We start from the raw sequence: 19,985 nt of genomic DNA on the forward strand, positions 1-19,985 counted from the left end.
AATTCTGACCTGGCTGGTCTGAGAGGTGGTAAAACCTTTTACTGCTCTACGAGTCAGACTGTTTTTCTCCACGGTTCAACTAAAGGGACTTTTCAGTTATGTATTTAACACATGCCAGTGGAATCTTAGCCGACAGAAATCACATTTTCCACTGGCGCCCACTGCGTCGCCTCACCTTGGTCTTGTTGCGGGTGCTGGACATCCTGCTCTTCAGGAAGCTGAAGGTCCGGCTGACTTTGTACTTCTCCGACTCGGTCTTCGATGGGATTATGTATTTATCCCACTCCTCGTCCTCGATCCTGTTTCAGGGGAAGGGGGGAACATGTCAGTCAGCAGTTGTCGCGACTCCTCACATAATTTTGTCCTGTGGAAGACTACGGGATTCAAACCCAACATGCACACGCTTCTTTTACCATACCAATATTTTGATTGGTGTTAATACACTAAGAGTTGAATGTTCAGGTTACACTGGTGTCATGCTGGAGTGAAGGAATGTCCAGACAGTCTTCCAGGCCCCCTGGTCAACAGATTATTACTCTTAACAACATGCTTGGCATGCTTGGAAGTCACTATGGACTCTAGAGGATACTATTTATAGGATGACCTTGGCAAGATGCAATTAATAATGTGTCAACTATTTGTAGCAACTTATGCTAGGTACATTCGACATATTAGGTGATAGGCTACAACAACAAATCTTAAAGAAGAAGAAACACATGCAACAACTACAATGTAGCATGACATTAAACGTGTTAACATGATTTAGCTATGAAGTGTCATATATGACCAAATACAGCTGCAGAGAATCCGCGTGGTTAATGGATGAGTTGGAGAATGATTTTATGACGGGGGTTAGAATGAGTTAAGCCCCGCATGCATGGCCGTGAGGTTGCTCTGGTGAAAACATACTCTTTGAGGAACTCTGTGAGGGTGAGGTGTTGGACTGATGCGCTGCTCTCCTCCTCTGCTGACTGGGCCCGCTTACGGAAACCCAAAACCCTGCATGGATACAACACACCTCAGACCGGGTCGCTGTTGTTCAGCTCATCAGGAGACTCACAGTGTTAATGATACGTGGGACATCTAAGATGAGAGGCTACAAATCGTTTCTGGGCCTAATAAATATGAGAAGCTAGATGGAGACAGGATTTACATGTTGTTCACATTGGATGGACTGAGTGAGGGACAAACATGAGCCGATTTCAGACATGAACTCCAGAGGATGTCCAGACTTTCTCCAGAGGTTTCCTTTCGAACACGAACAAAGCAGCAGGAGATTCTCCACTCAGAAATCTCTGAGTGCTCAGGCGAGGGCTGGTGCAGCAGGCAGAGTCAGGACGTAACGTATTAATTCTGCTGCGGAGATCTCGTGTTTTTGTTTACGCCACATCGACATTGATCCTTATCACCAAAAACTCTCTTGACATCTTCGTCTGTGTGTCTTCTTCGTGTTTGGCACCACTTTTTCATCTGGGAGATATTTGTATTCTTTTTTCCCGTGTATTAGAAACGTTATCAACACGCTCACGGTAAATCCTGCTGTGTTCTCGCATGGGCTCCTCTGGACATTCTGTAAACTTATTTCTAGGGGACTGCCTGGAGAAAGTCCGCAGAAAGTCTGGAGGCTTTCACTCATACAGACTCTCTGGAGTTCAGTGCATGTCTGAAAGCAGCTAAGGTGAATCCACAATCTGGGGTTCTTCATATTTTAGTAACACTATGTTCTATTCCAAAATAATAATCAAATAATCTAATATGATCATCTAATTAACTAAAACATTCGTCTCAAATGTTTCCACTGTTAGCGATGCATGGTCAAATAAATTAGCACAAGATACATTTACGAAGGCAGTGAGATGAGCTATGAGGTGAATTATAACATGAATATGGATTAGAATAGTTATGGAATAAAGTAACATAAGCAAATGGCCACATGGTAGGAGACATGTTAGGTAAGTACAAGTTAAAGTCTATATCCAAAATAAATACTAAAATACTGTAAGTACACGCAGCCAATACCATTAATGTGGTCTGGAAAGAAGCTTGATGTTTCCGAGGTTTTTACATTGAGGAGAGACCTGAGATTTTCTGTTTACTCAGGGTTATTTTGAGGTTACAATCAGAGCATAGTCTGGCCCCGGCCTTGCAACAGGAAGTACGTCACATCCTGCACGCTCAGACCTCGGCCACAGGTTTAATAGATACACACACACACACACACACACACACACACACACACACACACACACACACACACACACACACACACACACACACACACACACACACACACACACACACACACACACACACACACACACACACACACACACACACACACACACACACACACACACACACACGTCAACACCGGTGCCTAAAAACGGAGGAAGATCTGAGCACGACCCTGCACAATGGAGTGGATGTCGCCTGAAAAGTAACTCTGGCTTTTACCTCTTCTCTCTGGGCGTCTCCGTCAGGCTGAACGCTCTGTGCTCTGTAATGTAGAGAAACAAAGACAAAGGCAAATGAGTAAACCAGAAACACACGTCAATGAGACATCATTACAGAGTTCGAGACATTATTACAGAGTGAATCAGCCGAGGAGGTTGGAAACCATTATCACCGAAACAGAAGTGAGTTACAGGCAAAATACAAGAATCCCTCAAAGAGTCTGGATTCGGCAAAACCCCTCAAGAGAAAGAACAAACACAGCAAACGAGTTCTGCTTTGAAAGACCAGATGAGTGTAAACATGGAAAAAAATAAGGAGGGAAACAAAACAAATGCCCAAAGGGAAGCTAAAAGAAACCTCAGAGTAGAAACAGCTCCTCCTTCAGATAGAAAGTTATGCAGAGAACATTTTTCCAAAGCCTCAGGATTCCAACCTTTATTTGTGAGTCACTGCAGAGATGACAGAGGATTTTTTGGGGGAATATTGTTTTACTACTAAGAAACAAGTGCTGGCATCAGGCTTTGGAGAACGTCTGCTTCTGATCATCCAGCAACTCTAAATAATATTTGATACGTTCTTTAAGGAGACAGTGATTTATGCATTGCACATTTGTGAGTCACCACCAAGATTTAGATCTTACCCCATACACAGAGCTGCACAATGTGGACAACGACGAGCAACATCATCGCTTTGTGAAATCATTTTACGCCAAATGAAATGATTTGAAACAAAAAGATTCAAATGTGTTACTCCAGTTTTTACATCTTGTATAAATATGAGCTATAAGCATGTTTATTACATTAATTCAGTTTTTTAAATATAGCAAGAATGTCTTTTAATTGTGCAGCTCTTCATAATCAGCAGTTTGTCCAATGGTTCCCCAGAGAGAGCGAAAAAAAGCCGCAGTGACATGACCTGACCGACCAGCCGGCAGCGTCCTTGTACTTACTAACTTGGTTGAGGCGAGAGAGGGATTTAGAGAGAGATAGAGCCTGAAGTAGAGAGCGACCGCTGCTGCTGAACGCACCATCTACACGGGATAAAGCAGGGCCTTAATGCTGCACACTCACACACTCACACTCCAGTAGTGGTGTTGCATCAAAACTGTAAACACACACGTATACGCTACACAAGTTGATATATGACACCTGTCTGCCCCCCGTCCCCCCCGTCCCCCCCGTCGCCCCCCGTCCCCCGTCAGACATGTGGCACATGTGTCCGTTCAGCTGGCTCCTGGGAACAGAAAGGTCACGGGGCCGAGGGGTCAAAGTTCACTCACCTTCTGCCAGGTCGCCGATGGCTGCGTCTCGGTTTAGCAGCGGCCATGACGGCTTTGCTTTGGGGGAGGAGTAGGAGTAGGAGCGCAGGCGAACCTCGGCTTCCTCCGGGTTCTGGGTGAGAAAAGAGATCAGGAGGAGGTGATCAGGAGTGAGCACAACAAGCTCGCAGGTTCGATTCCTGTGAGGAGCACAAAGCTGCAGAGTTCACAAATGAATCTGACTTTTAATGTTATTGATGGTTTTGGGCCTTTCAGCTGATGTTTGTCCACGTGACAGTTGTGTCTGTTGCAGTAAACTTCACTGGGTTTTTAGTGTTTTATTGTGATTGATTGTGAAGCATTTTCAGTAAAAAACTGCTGTAAAAATATTTTGAGAACCTCTGACAAGGAGGGGATGTTTTCACCCCCTCTCCGTTTGTTTGCTGGTTTGTTTTCTGAGCAAGATTACATAAAAACAACCCAACTGGTTTCCACGAAATTTGCTAGAGGAATGCTGCACGGGTCAGAGAAGATTCAATTTTGGTGCAAATCCAGAATTTTTTCATCACTTCTTGTTATTTTACATCTTCACTGATTCCCCATTGAATAATTCATGGATCTTGATGGAAAAAAAAATGTCTGAAATAATAAGGGAACTGATATCTATGAGTGTGTGAAAATTTAGTGGCGGCAGTATGCTCTTTAATGAGAGCCATTCTAGGATACATGGAGTCTGTTCAGCACATCATGACACAGTGGAAAAAGATCCTAAGGTGACCTGCTTCTCTGATCTGTCAACAGACTTGTTTACTCTGTCACTAGTAATTCAATGAGTTCACAAAGGTCTGCATTAATTAGTACAATCAAAGAAACTTTTGTATCTCCTGTCTAGAGGAGGAGGGGGGGGGGGTGTACTGACGCATTCTGTCTCCTGTCTTGATGAGGGTGTACCTTGGTGGACGTCTGTGTGCTGTTGGAGTGCGTGTGGTGGTTAAAGTCTGGCGATGTGTCGAAAGAGTCCCTCTCCTCTCCGGAGCTGGATCGCAGGAAGGACTGCTTCTTTAAAGATGAGCAGGGGTAGGAATGTCCCAGTATGTCCTCTTCCCCACTGTCGCACTCAAGACTGGGACTATTCATACATACACACAGAAAGAGGGAAACTCACACACATGCTGAGGTTGTGATCCTGCAGCTACGTCAGCCTACATGGGTAAAGGAATGGTGTTCAGATTTCTGCCAACAACAAAACTGAAACTAGAGGATTTACTTAAATTTAGGTCAGTTTAGCTGAGGAGGCAGCAGAGTTGAATCCTACAGTCTTGTACACTATAAAATAATATGCTGCCTCTGTCTCCATGATAAACATTTAGTATAAATCAATGCAGATCATTTCCATTATCATTGTCAGTCATCATTGCTACAATCAGGCAAAGATCAGGCTTTAAAATCATGCAGCTTCTGTCCCGACACAGAAGATCCTGCAGCTCTGAGGAAACTGGAAGGAATGTTCAGCAACTTCAACACACAAACAGCTCAATTGTGTCCAGGCTTCCTGTCACTTTCCGCACCTTCACTGACGACAATCGCTGCACCAAAAAAACACTTTGCTGAAATTCCAGACGGATGATGTTTGGTTGTCTCAGTCTGAGTTGGGCACAGGAATGTTTATGTTTCTTATCAAGGAGATCAAAGCTTCTACATCGGTGCAGAAGTTTAATCAGCGGCATTGGTTTTTCAAATAGAATAAAAGGGATTAAGTTAGTGTAGAGCTTTCATATTCTCAAATTAAAAGTTCTTTAATGAAACTGTTTACCCTGTGAGTGTGTTTGTATTTTTAATTCAAGGATCAGCAGCAGTAGTGTCCTACCTCAGGCCCCGGCTTGGCTCAGTCAGGCTGCATACCCTGCGATTCAGAGCAGGAGACGCTGGCAGGCACGACTGTCTGTGACGCCTCTGTGCTCCTTCGAACAAACGGAAAGCGGAAGCCAGTGGGGAGGAAGGAAAAGACGGGGAGGCAGCAGAGGGAGAGAGGGGAGAGGTGCGCGGGGATGGCTCCCTGTGATTCTCCGGGCTGGGGCCTTGGATTCCCCTCTGCTCATTGTGGGGTGAGGATGTGTGCCGGCTCTGGGACCAGTTCCCAGAGTCAGGGGGCGTCGTGGAGAAGGACTCCCAGCACTGGCTGCCAACACGGGCCGCAGGGCTCACCTCCTCCTCCCCTGGAGAGCGGTATCTGATGTCAGCGTCTTCCACCTGGAACAGATGAGCCAGATATTGACGGCAAGGAAGACGGACTTCACTGAGTGATTTGTAGCCACGGTAACGGAAAACATTTTACATCATATTAACCAAGACTATTTTTGACTTGATGACCTAACTATGTAACATACACTGTGTATTGTTTACTTAGAAACAGCAAAGAAAGGAGTACTAATGTCAGCTTGACTCACCTGGTCGACCAGCATGGTGTTGGCGTAGACTCGGTCTTTGCCGTGTATCATCGCCGACAGTCGGGCAGCTGCGGCCAGAGTCGGAGAGGAGGCCTGGCTCTCCCTTATGGACTGGCTTTTCTCTACAAAGAGGAAAGGAGCCACACAGAGAGAGAGAGAGAGAGAGAGAGAGAGAGAGAGAGAGAGAGAGAGAGAGAGAGAGAGTGGGTGGGTGTGTGAGAGAGAGAGAGAGAGAGAGAGAGAGAGGGAGAGAGAGAGAGAGGATTTTTCTATATTACATTTGGTTTCCACAGCAACACCGAATAACTCCTCACAAACACAGGAAGTGACATAGACATCCTGGGCAGTTGCATATCATTGTTCTGGACCAAGTTTCTCTGCATGAGTGTGTGTGTGTGTGTGTGTCCTTACACACACACACGTGAATGGGTGTGCATGGACTTGTGTGTGGGCATCTGTAGACATGTTTTTTTCCTCCACCCAGCCTTCGATACAGTGGCTGAGTGGAAATAACTCCCGGTGAGCACACAGTAGCATTGACTGGAGCCCCCTCAGCACAGTGGAGTCACTGTGAGCCGTCAGCCTGGTTTCGCTGTTAAACAGGAGAAAACACTCCTGCTCTCAAAACACACACACACACACACACACACACACACACACACACACACACACACACACACACACACACACACACACACACACACACACACACACACACACACACACACACACACACACACACACACACACACACACACACACACACACACACACACACCCCTCCCCACCTCTGGGATGTCGCTCTGTACAAAACACAGCTTCTGCACAACACACTTTCTCAATAAGTATTTGCAGCCTAACGTTATTAACCACAGCGCTCACGACAACGGGGCTTTGATGAGGCCTCTATGCAGCACAGTGAGATATTGTTCAAGCTTGTTTGTCCAATGTCGAGAAACTTAACACAATAAAGAGTGAAACAAATTGTGGCAGTTACATAAGCAAAAATACAATTGTGCTGAATCATAAGGAAAAGAAGAATAAACTCAGTAAAACTGAACATGAACTTTAGTGAGTACATACTGGAAAATAAGGATCATGTGATGTGATTGAAAATTCCAGAGAAGCAACTAAAGGGACCTGAAGCTGTGATTCTTTGTCAAATGATGTTTCAAAGGTCTTGAACATCCCTGAAACTCAACTAAAGCCAACATGTACAAAACCAGTTTAAATGCAAAAATGGAAATGCAACTGGGCCAGCTCCATCTGCTGGTGAAGATCAAAGATCGAAGCCTCCAAAACAGCTACTGACTGGGATTTGTCAACTGATTTTAAGGTCAAGCAAGAACTGGAACTCCCTTTGTTTTCTAACGGATGTGCAGTTCCAGATGTGCAGTAGTTTCCATTGGGTTTTACAGAGCATAACATTGTTACCTTTGTTTGTTGGTTAGCAGGATTACACAAACACTACTCAACGGATTCCCATGAATAATTCACGGGTCTTGATGTAAACAATCAGACGTTTTCATTTATGATTGTGTGCAATCTGGTATGGATCCAAATATACGGTTTCCTAAGGGTATGTATAAAGGTTTGTGCTCTACTGAGTGACAGTCTACTTTTGTGTGCCCCAGTTTTTGACTGTTTGAGCACGACCAGTATGGATTTTTGGGGGCCGATACTGATACCAATACTAGAGTGTAAAACATTTCCGATAATATATTGGCTGATAAATACTATTAAGGAATTTGGTGAAACCCTTATGACAAAGATGTGCAATTTATACATTATAATATACTTTATAAAGTAAAAGAGAAAACACAAATACAGCCAAATATAGAAAATAAACATTGTCATGAATAATGTAGAGACAAGTGCACATATTTACTGCATTGTTTATTAAAAATGTTTTCATATTGCTGCATATCAGCAAATTCAGAAACCAAGTGTTATTGGCCAATATGAATCCCTTTATTTACTAATCTATCAACAATGTCTGTCTTAATCATAACAAAGATTCATTTTTGATGAATAATTACTGAACATCGGCACTAAAATCTATTTAGAAAGATACAATAAAGTCTAGAAAACAACACAAGTTTTTCTAATCATACCTGGCCAGTAACTACCAGGACTAAGAAAATGACATCACCACATTAAAATAAATCTGCCCTCAGTTTCCAGTGAAGCTTCTAATGACACTCACAGAAGCAGGTTGTGGTTGAATTCTGCTGCTCATGGGTTATGACTGTATTGTGCATGTGAGGTGCAGTATTTCAACGTCACATTCTGCTGAGTATTCACTGTAAAAAAAGACATTTAAACCACATCGGTGACCGGTAGTAACGGTGAACCCTCAGCAGCCCAGTTATATTGTTATATTCCTAATGACAGTCTCACCTTACAAGGGTAAATGGCTGCAATGATGCCAGCGATGCCAAAAACATGCATTTGACTTTTCCACCTAAACCCTTTAAGCAGCTATTAAAACAGGACTCGACCGTCTTCTCTCAAAACAAATCCAAAGTTCCTAAACTGCAGGCACCGCAGAATAAGAGGAGTCCAGCATCTGTAACAGAGAATAAATCAGACCAACAATTGGCTGTGCTTCCTGTAGGCGGTGAATCCAATAAATCTGAGAGGCAACAGGGAGTCGAGCAGACATTGATGAGGACAGCAGATGATCCCTGTTCCATCCCCATCACATGGAGAGGAGCAGACTCAGGTTCAACCACTGCAGGACACACAGCTCTGCCTCTAAACATCTGCAGTATCTGCATAATGCACATCTCCCACAATCTACATGTACTGAGAGTTACTAAAGCGTGAAATGAGCAGAAAATGGTTAAAATATAGAAGTTACATCTGTTTTTCTGCAAAAATAAAAACCCTGTGCATAAACCTGAATCCAGATCGACAACACCTGAGCAAAGTCCTGTCAGACCTTCTCCTCTATGGATCGCAGGATTGCCTTTAGTCTAACGTCAAATCCAGAGACCTGGGGTCAGATCCTGGGTGAGGGACAAAGAGCTGTTTGAAAGCAGATAGTGTTTCATATAAACCCACTTCAGGGACTTGACAGACAGGCCTGATAGTTCAAGTTCTGGGCCAGATCCAAAGCCACAGCTGGCTGCCATGGGCCCGATCGTTCACACACCTCTGACCCATAAACACCACCTCAGTGAACATTACTGTCAGCCGCTGCGATCTGTGTTTAACATTAGTTAACTGGGGGGGAATAACAGAGACGCAGGGAGTTCGTATTACTAATAAGTTAAAGCCGCACAAAATCAATCTTTCTGCCGGAGACGCCGAGACAAGAGAACTCCATCTGCAGGTTGTCATTTCAAAGGGAGTTTCAAAGAATGCTGAGCCGTGTGTGGGGCTGTTTGTGTCGAGGGGGGGGTTTGCACACAGAAAGTATATTTGGAGTGATGTGATATTCAGAGCATGTCCCTGAGTGAGAGAGAACCCTATACAGTAGCAGGGCCTGCAGCAGCGGCGGCAGCAGTGGGAAACGCATGAGAGCCGGAGCTTTACAGAGAACCAGACAAAGACAGCAGTCACTGCCAGGTTTCCAGCACAGGGCAGTTAAACACAGAGAGTGACCCTTCAACCCATGCACACCCCTGGGAGAGAGAGACTGAGGAAGGCAGGATGGAAGGGGGGGGGGGGGCTGTCACAAGGCTTCTTTCTCAAGCTTCACTCTAATTTAGAAGCTGCACGGCAAAAACTAAAAGTTCAACATAAACACAGAGTTATCAGTTTGTGTAAGCACCCTGGCCTGTTTATTGTGATTACAAGAGGATCATTCGTCCGTGCTGCCCCCTTTTCTTTTATGAGGTAACTCTGGTTTTATGCACGGCACTAAACAACTGTCACTTTGGAGAGAGCTGGGAGAAATTAGGAGCAGAGAGAAATAATAAGCCCAGTCTAAAAAAGGAGAGAAAATACTAATAATAAACAGAGGGTGTTATTACCTTATAAAAATGAGAGGGGTAATTATTTGGCTTTAGAGTTCTGGGAAGGCCGTTTAAATCATTATAACAATTGTCTCCCAAAATCTACAAACCCACTCTGAGTTATGACACCTGCGGTCGGACATCCCGCTCCAAGCATCACATTTTGTGCTCCCACACAGTGTTTACATTTCAGCGTGTCACCCGGCCCTGGAGATCCAGGAAGAGGTAAACTGGAGAGAACGGTTGTCAGAGTGAAGAAATAAGCTTGTGGCACCGCAGCACCTGAAATCACACTGAGCTTTGCAGGTGCACTGTTACACCAGGGCTGTTTTCTGATTTCTGATTCCTTAAAAAAAAAAGTTCTACATTCCCTTGAATGCATGGTTCAAAAGGGTTTAAACTGTGCTGTCTGGCTCTGCTCCTCAGCTGAACGGTGTGGATAGAACTTTGCCGACGTCAGTCACAATTAAGAAGCAATAACGTGGATAATCTTGCAGAGGTTTGTAGTGAAAGATGAGGAAAAGACCACTGGAGTTGAGCCATGACACAGACATGGCAGTAACTTGATCTCTGTGTCTCTCTCTCTCTCTCTCTCTCTCTCTCTCTCTCTCTCGCTCCCTCTATCAACACACAGCCATTTTCACACAGGCAGGGAACTGTGTAACCATATTGGTTTAATTTTATACAATTTTATGCATTCACTTTGGCTCCATCATGAATAATGATAATAACAAAACTTGTTTATCAAGTTAGAGCCACAGGATTAACTTAATTCACCTTCTATCTTTGATGAATCGACATTAAACGCTGATACACACTCAACTTCAGCTCCGGTGACACTTCAGTGACACCTACACAAAAACTATGATTATCAAGTGCAGGTGCATGAGCCCGTAGACGCCACATGAAAGGACATATTAAGCCTCCTTTTCTGCACTTCATGGACACCAGCAGTCACACGAGGGTAAAGCTCCCCATCAGGGTTCATTCATGCAAACAACAGTGTGGCCTGAGAAAAGCCCCGAACCACTCCATCAGCCTCGAGTGGACATCTGACATTCCCCAACATACTGTCAGATATCAGGTTACATCACCGGCAAACACGCAGCTATCTCACTCCCGGGGACTCGGTGATGCAGTGGAAGTTATGACTAAAGAATCTGCAATGGGAACAGTCTAATTTTAACTTTATTGTTCCACAGTGAACGGTGAAACGTGGCTGCCAAGAGGGCAGTTTGCACTAAAGTTTTCCAGTCGCCATCTGTGACATGATGTAGCTGTGAGGCTGATCTATGCTGGAGGTGTTTACAGCCAGCAGCTTCCTCTCTGACATGAATCCACATGTAGAGTCTGATACCTCAGAAATCAATGTGCCGGACAGATGTTTCCGTCTGTGAAGTGCATAACCTGTCAGAGTGAGAGGAGGACAAGACAGATTTCCACATTACTCCTCCGTTACCTTTCTTTCCCGTCTTCCTGCGCATCCTCATCTTGGGAAACGAAGGCCACGAGTAGTTGAACGGAGAGTCAGAGTCGGAATCCATGATCTGCTGCCTTTAAAGAGAGTCTTCCTCCGAACGGCTCAATGAATCAACAGCGCCTCAGTTTACATCATCCATTTCCCCCAGTGGCAGAACAGACTGCAGAGTGTATAGCTGCAGCACTCACTCTCCTTTCTCCAGAGCCCTGCTGTAGACACTGACACTTCAGGAGTGAGCCAGCATGTTCCCCTCTGTCTCCCCCTACTACCCCTCCCCCTAAACTCCTACCCTTCCCCCTTCACAACTCTGAAACAACTGCCCAACAGAGCCGGGACCGAACTCTGCCTGCTCCCCTCTGCTCCTTCTCTTTTCTGCTCTATCCCCTTTTTCCTCGGGTCCCCCTGACTGACTCAAATCTGTAAGTCTCTCTCTATCCCCAGCCTCACACAGCACTAGAGGGAGAGCGGTGAAGACGGGAGCAGGGGGAGGACGGTGTTGACGGCCGGAAAGAGTGAGTGAAGGAGGGAGAGAAACCGAGGGAGACAAAGTCAAATAGAGGAGTGACTTCAGAACCTACAGGGAAGACAAACATGGGGGCAGACAGCTCAGTGGAGGTGAGTCTCAGACACAGGAGAAATCATTAACCCTGTGGGTTCATGATTGTCTCACAGAGCTGCAGAGCTGCACACACTCCAAGGTACAAACCGTTCACTGTGAACACGCCTGATGCCACGTCTGAAGAGAGTTGTGCTCGATCACTCCATTCTCTCTCTATATATCTTAGCATGTCAAAGCCGAGCCGAGGGGAAAGGGGCTTGTGTGTGTCTGTGTGTGTGGGGTAGGGGTGTCAGCAGGTCAGCAGCCTCACCATGGAGACACCAGCGAGAGCCGCGCCGCTGTTTTCTTCTTCCATTTTCCTCTCTTTGCCAACTTGCAGGAGTACAGTGCCCCAACAGGCGAGAACACATGTAAGTTTGGGCCGAGGTGGTTAAAAGCGAGAGAATGGGATGGTGAAGGGGGTTTAAGAGACACATCAGACAAAGGCGCCGTGAAAAGAGGCCAAACGTGGGTTTATAAATGCACGTAAATGAAGGAATGTGATAAAAAAAAAGACAGAAGAGGGGGAAGAGAAGAGTTTTGTAGGCAGAATACACACGGATGGTTGAACAAGAGGGGCACTGCTACTATAGAAAGTGTGTGCATGTGTGTGTCTGTGTGTTGGCATTGTACTAGTGAACATTAATGCTGCCTTTGTGGGGTCTGTCTGAGGTTTACTCCTTTTTCCGTTCTCCAATTAGATCCCTCTGCTGGGGTCTGAGACTCTAGTTAGCGTTCCTGGTGCTGCGCTCATCGTCTGCTGCCACCGAGCCAAACTATCAGTATCATAAAACCTTTCACTTGCACTCTTTCTTATTCCCCCCCGTTACACACACACACACACACACACACACACACTATATTCGCACACTTCTCCACTCTCCTCTCCCTGGGGATTTGATCGAGCTGCTGGAAGACTGCATTCAGCAAAGCCCTGGCAACCCCCATTCATCCACAAACACCCCCTTTTCTCACTTCCCCATACCCCTTGCCCCCTTCAGAGCGCTCTTCCCCACTGCATGCTCCCTCTCAAACACACAAGTGCACACACACGCACACACACGCACACACACACACACACACACACAACAACAACCCTCTTCCTTTCTTCAGCTGTGGGGAGCAGAGCTGCTCAGGATGAAGTGGTCTTTGCTGTTTGTTCACTAAACTCACATTAAAATGCTGACCTGGGAGGATGGGCCAGGGAGCACTGTTGCATGGGTGTGTGTGTGTGTGTGTGTGTGTGTGTGTGTGTGTGTGTGTGTGTGTGTGTGTGTGTGTGTGTGTGTGTGTGTGACTCTAAGTAGGTATTTGGGTGCAAGTGTGTGCTTTGGGTGGGGTATTTGAATATTGGGGGCATTAGGAGGGCAGAGGTGGGGGGGGAAAGGAGAAGGTGGAGGACTGGTGGAAAGTGGAAAAGAATGACCACCTGTTCTCTTACAAAACTAATAATTAGTATACTTGTACTATAAACCTTGTTGCAATACTGTATTAAATTACAGTCATGCCAATGAAGTCACAGTTATTTGAATTGGGAGGAGAAAAGAGCTGACATCAAGTGGACGGGGGGGGGGGGGGGGGGGGGGGGGGGGACATAACAGCTACCTTCAAAATTCTGCATCCCCTGCTGAAGCTCTGGCTATAGAAGTTCTGTCTGTGTATTTGATGACGCATTAGCGCCAAAAAAACAGCCACATCGCCTGTGATAAAAACAGACTGGAATCCCAATATGTGCCTCACTTCCCTGTTAGAAAAACAAATACCCGCAGGTCACTCGATGCTCGACAGCAACAAAGAAAGGGTGAAATAAACTCTGTAATCCCGGAAGGACGGCAAATGTAGTCAGAGCTGGGTTTTTTTTTCCCCCATTCAGTTTTATATCAATTCATTCGACGTGAAGAAACTTGAAGGAAACAGTATTTAAGTCACTAATGTTATTCGTCTGAGCCACAAAAGGCCTTTGAGGGGATTGAACGAGGTCACTGGCAGGCAGTCCTCAATGACTTCACAGAAAATGCGAAAATCCTCCACCAGCCAAAACACACACACACACGCACACACACACACACACACGCACGGACAGAGAACAAAATGGCAATATAGCATGGAAAACAACAGAAGCCACAGGAAGTTAGGATTGCAGATGTCCAGCGCCAAGTGTTATAGAGCCTGAAGCCTCAGCTTGTAACCACAGCATTCTCACACTGAGGCATCAGCAACACAAGCCAATTATTAACCCACAGGATGTCCCCGTTCTCAGGTCCGTCCCATGCCGAGGCAGATGAGAGTGAAGCCACCTTCAGACACCGAGGTAGGATTCACCTCTGTGGCTGCAGACAGGAAGAGAACGACTCGGGACGACCCACAGGACTCTTCTGTTCACACACACACACGTCCCTCTGTGTTGCTGTTAAGAAGACACCTTGTTATGCCACCTTTGCTCATTGACACTGAGCAAAATAAGCCGGCACACTGATGCCCCTGTGTGTGTTTTTAAAATAGCACGCCGGCGTTCCAGAATCATGACGTGTAACACGACAGCATCTGCGTCCTGTCCCACCAGCCCCACATGCCGTCTTTGACTACTTCTGCTAACAGGATTAATCCTCTCCATTCTATGTTTGTAGCTTTTATACAGAACGGCGAGGCTGAAATAAAGGCACAACATTCCCTCATTGAGCAACAGAGGTACAAGGGTCCAGAGAGAGGGGCACACGATGGGCCAGGGGTCTGAAATGTGATCCTGTGGTCCATGGGGAGGGCAGACACTCAGAGGTGAGGATCAGAGCTGAGTCTCAAGTTCTGCTCAGGAAACAAAACGTTTCCTGCGGTTGCACTCGCTTGACGATTTGGAGGCTACTTGGAGAACTTATTATGCATATAACAGCAGCTAAAGCAACAACGATCGGTTTCAGTCTGCACAAAACATGATCTACAGCTGCGGCACCGCAACATCTACAACAAAACCAAATCTAAAAATAGGCTTCTGAGAAACTTGCTACGAGGAAGTTTGAAAGGCTAAATAAAATCCTTACCAGAATCAGATGGCGATGGGTCGTCCTCTCCGTCCTCCTCGTTCAGGCAAAACATGAGCGAATCCTCATAGTCCTGAGTGAAGAGACAGAGGAAGGAACATTTCACCCAGCAGCAGGGATACCTACACACTCAAACACGAGGGGTATAAAGTATAAAAACGTACGCTGCATGGGTGTGCGAGAGAAAAATTAATTAGTTAACCATCTGTGTCACATTAAACAGGACCTACTGGGTAACCAGAATCACGAGCACGCACCACACCTCTCAAACCATGAAATACACACTTGACCGTGCACACAGTCAGCTATTGAGTGTGTGTGCAAGGTGACAAATCCAACACCTTAACAATGAGAGTGGAACAATGTGGAGCATTGAGGGGCGGTCACTGCCTTGTTCTGCCCAAGACCACACTCTACCACCGGCTGGTGCAGGTGTTCGTGGTGACGTGAAATTTGAAATGAGATATCCAGGAGTTTTTAAGTAACACCTGTTGCTGCCAAATCGAAAAATGAACAAGATTATTGGAGGGACAGGTCGCTTATGCTCATATTTGACTCTTGTCAGTAGATAAAGCTGTTTAAGAACAAAATCTATGGAAATTTACGAGCATGAAATATATTCTGGTCATTTTTCCAGTCTGTAGCTTTCTGTGTATGTGAATTCATAATAATGATCTTAGATACAGATGTGGAAATTTGTCTTGTTGGTTAAAAATCACATACAATACAGACAGCAATGATGGGGATTGTTCTAGTTGTTACTTTTTACGTCCGCCAAGAAGTTGTGTTTTCACGCCTGTCCACTTGTTTGTTTGTTTGTTTATACGCAACATAACACAGAAACAACTGCATGGATCTCCAACCTACAAATCTGGATCTTTGTGGATCCACAAATGTTATTTCACTTTCTCCAACATTTTCACCCTTTTTTCCGGGGACAACTCAGGGATCTTGATGAAGACAAATCGGACATATTTAGGGGACTGATCTGATCGATGAGTGTGAGCAATTTGTTGAAGCTCGATTGATTTAATGACCCTTGGTGGAGGTATGTGCTTGAGTTGTGAATGTTGTTGGTTGCTGTGACGGCCCTACAGCGTCTTCCTGAGGACAGTTTTATTATCTCTTCACACAGGGGATGATCAGGATTAGACACAATCCTGTGGGATTTTTGTTTCAGCTGGGTTTTGTATAAACATCCTACTTGTTTTGACTCTTTCCCAATGACTTTACTGGTCATGTTTGTGATTAAACACAGTCCCCACATATCTGTACCACATGCATATATTAAAAGTTAATATACTTCTAACAAGGCTACGCACATTTTCTTCAACAGCAAAGTTTCCTTGGTTGAGATCTGGATACAGCGCTGAAAGAAGAAAAGACACATTCAGTTATACAGCAGCCGTTAAAACTTCAAAAGAGTCTCCAGTGAGTACAGGTGTTTGTCACTTTTTAACACTTCTATTTTTAATCTCACTTTTGTCTTCTTCTCATAACCTGGGGGGGGGGGGTATCTTTACTGTGTGGCCTTGATCTAATTTCTTTTAATTAAGCCACCAAGTGGATCCCAGTGTATGAACACATAAACAGCGACACATGGAAATTAGAGCTTGGGCAGCCTGGGGTAACGTAAAAGCATAAAGGCAAAGGAAATGTAGGTGGGTGGTAGCAGCCCATAAAAAAATTGTTTATCTGACTGATGTTTCAGTAACTCAGTGTGATGCCTTTAAAGACATTCAATTATTCATTTATGATTTTTTTTGATTAATCATAATTATTTGTTTAAAAGGTTGTCATCATCATTATTATTGATTAATTTTGTGAGGATATAAAGCAAGGTTAATCAAAAATCCTTTTTATTCTTTTTTGTCATTATTATTATTAATGCTGCTTGGTGGTTCGTTCTCTCTTCTCTTCTCTTTTCCTTTTCAAAGCCTTGCAGTGCTCCTAATACCCCAGAGGGGGGCAGTCAAAGTCTGTCAGTCCTGCAGCCTGACAGTCTCTGGCCTCATAAAACACCAGAACAGAAACTTGCAGATCATTGCCACATGAAAGAGAAGAGTTAAAACTGAGCGGCTTAGTTTTAAATCCCACAAAGCAGGCAGATTAGGGAGAGTATGATACCGTTCTCTGAAGGATCATCCACCAGTTCTTCCTTCCCTAAGATGGTCTCCACCCGTTCCCTCCTTAGAGCTTTTATCTGAGGGAGGACAGGTGTTATTTTAAAAAGGTTGATAAAGTAAACTAAAGAATATCAAGATAGAAAGACTGATATTGAATAACTTAATGATACAATTACTATCTGGCTATATTTTAACACTCTTGTCTTTCACAAGGTTCCTCGAGGTTTATTCCAGTGCTTGGTCATATTCAATAATGCTATTCTGTTTCAGAGACTCATGTAAACGGCTCTTTTCAATCATCGGGTAACACTGATCAACACGCTCACCTCCCTGAGGAAGTCCTGGTCTCTGAGCCGCTCTCTGAGCAGCAGGATGTCAGCGTGGCGACTCTCCTCTGTGCTCCACCTCAGGTTCTGTCGGACGGTCAGAGTCAGGTTCCCCGTGTCGTGGCAGAACCGTAGCAAGCGGGAGCGGTCTGCCCACACCTGGGACAGACCTGCGGGCGGCGTGGCCAGGGGGTTGGGTGGGCTGCGGCACAACAGCTGGATTAGTTTCATCACAAACATAAATAATCTCAGAGTGAGGTGTTTTTATCAGTAGAATCATGAGTAGAACAGCTACATGCATTTCTTAAAGGTACTGTCACTCAGTGAGGATGAGGGCTGTCTGTTTTTTCAGGACGAGTACAGCTGTGCTTAAGATTTATGAATCCAGCTGGAGGCCGACTGACAAACCAAAACTATTCCTGAGTGTGACAGGTAATACTAGCAGGTGTTTGGAATTTTATGTGTTCATAAAATGGACTGCGATATTTACAGTCGCCGAAAAATCTGAAGAATGCAAGTTATCTGGGGTACGAGCTAACGTGGTAAAACTGGGTTGCGTTCCCTCGCTGCTGTTTGAGAAAGCTCTGCACTGAACGCATGACGTTACAGCAGAGCAGTGACTGGTCTGTCAGTGTCTCTTCCTCAAGTGCCGTGTAGGAGCTGAGCACCGTACTGTGTGAGCAGCTCCAGGAGGTCGAGGTTGCCCGCCGTCTGTGCCAGCTGCAGCGGCGTGACTCCCTCTTCGTTTGGCAGACTGACAGCCATCAAACCCCCCGGCTGGCAGAGCAACAGCTCCGCAAGCCTGCAGAGACCCCAGCGTACGGCCAGGTGGAGGGGAGACTCCCTGGGACTGTGCTCTGGGAATGAGGGGAGACATATGATTAAAAAAAATAAGTGAGCGGAGGAACAACAGAGGGAAAAGAACACACCAAGAATCTCATAGTAATAACCACTTTCCATTCATCCATTCATTACCCATCCCACTTATCCTTCAGAGGGTCATGGGGGGGGGGGCTGGAGCCAACCCCAGCTCTTATGACCACCTCCTCATGATAATTAACCCAAATGTCAATGATTGATTTCTTCTCTTGCGCAGCGCTGGATCCCTCTGCTCCACTGACCCACTTTTAGAGATAGTAAGTAAAAGCTTTTCAATAAAGTGGCGACAGCTTCTTATTTCTGTGTCTCGCTGCCGACGCAGTCCTACAGGATCTGTATCCAGGTAACTGGCCTGCATCAAGTCAGCCGCAGGCAGGGAACTGGTCAGCTTGAAAATGTACTGTTGTATTCTCGTTAAAATGCAACGTAAATTCACTAAATCTTAGAATATTTCAATATCTTTAATTTCTTTTGAGTGAACGTATTATTATTTAAAAGATTTGCAGGAAATATGGTTATAATCTCCCTTCTGTTCCTGACTTTGGGTTGATAATGGGCAGAAACGTGTATTTGTGGAACATTATGATTCACAATGAAGGCAACCTTTGACCTTTTGGATATAAAATGTCATAATTTCACCATTTGATCCTAGCAGACATTTGTGTGACATCATTAATGGATGAATTCTCGCGTTACGGACTAAAACGAGTTTTGTGCAGTAACTGTAACTTTGACCTTTGACCAACAAACTAATCGAACCCAATCTGAAGAAATTCTCTCAGGGCATTACTGAGATGCTAGATTGACGAGCGTGGGACAGATGGACGGACCGCCTGGCCACATAATCCCTCCAGCCATGGCTGTGTGGAGGCATAAAACATATATAGAAGGGTCTAGTACATTTCAGCCTGTGGGGAAGATAAACTAAATGGGGCTGGACAAAATACCAGAATCAAAAAGAAGTTCTATGCAAACGAGCTCTGTTCCAAGTTAGTGAAGCAATAAAATAAATAAATGTACAGCATCCAGGGTGGTCATTGTCAAAAATGGAATATAATATTTATGTTTTCATTAGGTTATAATCACCTGAAACTAAGAAAGGAGCCCTTCAGGGAGTGGATCCTCTTCTAGAATGTCTACAGTAGCCCAGAGTAGACAAACCAATCATTGGCTCTATTACCTGAAGGTTTTCCTATGAGATTGGAAGGGGAGGATATACAACCTCACCACTAGGTGCCACTAGATATTTGTCAAGACAACATAAGGTTACAGGCAGCATCTGTCATTCGTTGCACATCAACCTAACGCTGCAAAAAAAAAAATCACAGGAAATGTTGTTGAGCAGATAGAAACTGGTCTACACCAGAGGAGTCTAACTCCTTTTAGTTCAGGGGCCACATACAAGTTCAATGTAAAGCGA

The 19,985-nt window shown here is 45.0% G+C and overlaps 1 protein-coding gene across 8 annotated transcripts in view; it reads right to left on the reverse strand.

Moving 5' to 3' along the window:
• The window catches only part of LOC117767206 (rho guanine nucleotide exchange factor 28-like), a 38,873-nt gene that overhangs the window by 10,800 nt on the left and 8,088 nt on the right, over window positions 1-19,985 (reverse strand). For 3 of the 8 annotated variants that reach the window (XM_034594617.1, XM_034594616.1, XM_034594615.1), the window contains exons 6-18: window positions 18,360-18,543; window positions 17,687-17,888; window positions 17,362-17,437; window positions 16,557-16,603; window positions 15,235-15,307; window positions 6,160-6,281; window positions 5,580-5,962; window positions 4,664-4,841; window positions 3,734-3,845; window positions 3,404-3,484; window positions 2,455-2,497; window positions 910-999; window positions 176-299 (exon numbers count right to left, since the gene is read on the reverse strand). In XM_034594617.1, the coding sequence (XP_034450508.1) occupies window positions 176-299; window positions 910-999; window positions 2,455-2,497; window positions 3,404-3,484; window positions 3,734-3,845; window positions 4,664-4,841; window positions 5,580-5,962; window positions 6,160-6,281; window positions 15,235-15,307; window positions 16,557-16,603; window positions 17,362-17,437; window positions 17,687-17,888; window positions 18,360-18,543 (1,715 nt within the window). Of the gene's footprint in view, window positions 1-175; window positions 300-909; window positions 1,000-2,454; window positions 2,498-3,403; window positions 3,485-3,733; window positions 3,846-4,663; window positions 4,842-5,579; window positions 5,963-6,159; window positions 6,282-11,580; window positions 11,866-15,234; window positions 15,308-16,556; window positions 16,604-17,361; window positions 17,438-17,686; window positions 17,889-18,359; window positions 18,544-19,985 lie in introns of those variants that run through there. The other 5 variants (XM_034594618.1, XM_034594620.1, XM_034594621.1 and 2 more) reach the window with 5 other exon arrangements.

The sequence above is a fragment of the Hippoglossus hippoglossus genome, chromosome 9 (genome assembly GCF_009819705.1).
Source record: "Hippoglossus hippoglossus isolate fHipHip1 chromosome 9, fHipHip1.pri, whole genome shotgun sequence".
NCBI classification, from domain to species: Eukaryota; Metazoa; Chordata; class Actinopteri; order Pleuronectiformes; family Pleuronectidae; genus Hippoglossus; species Hippoglossus hippoglossus.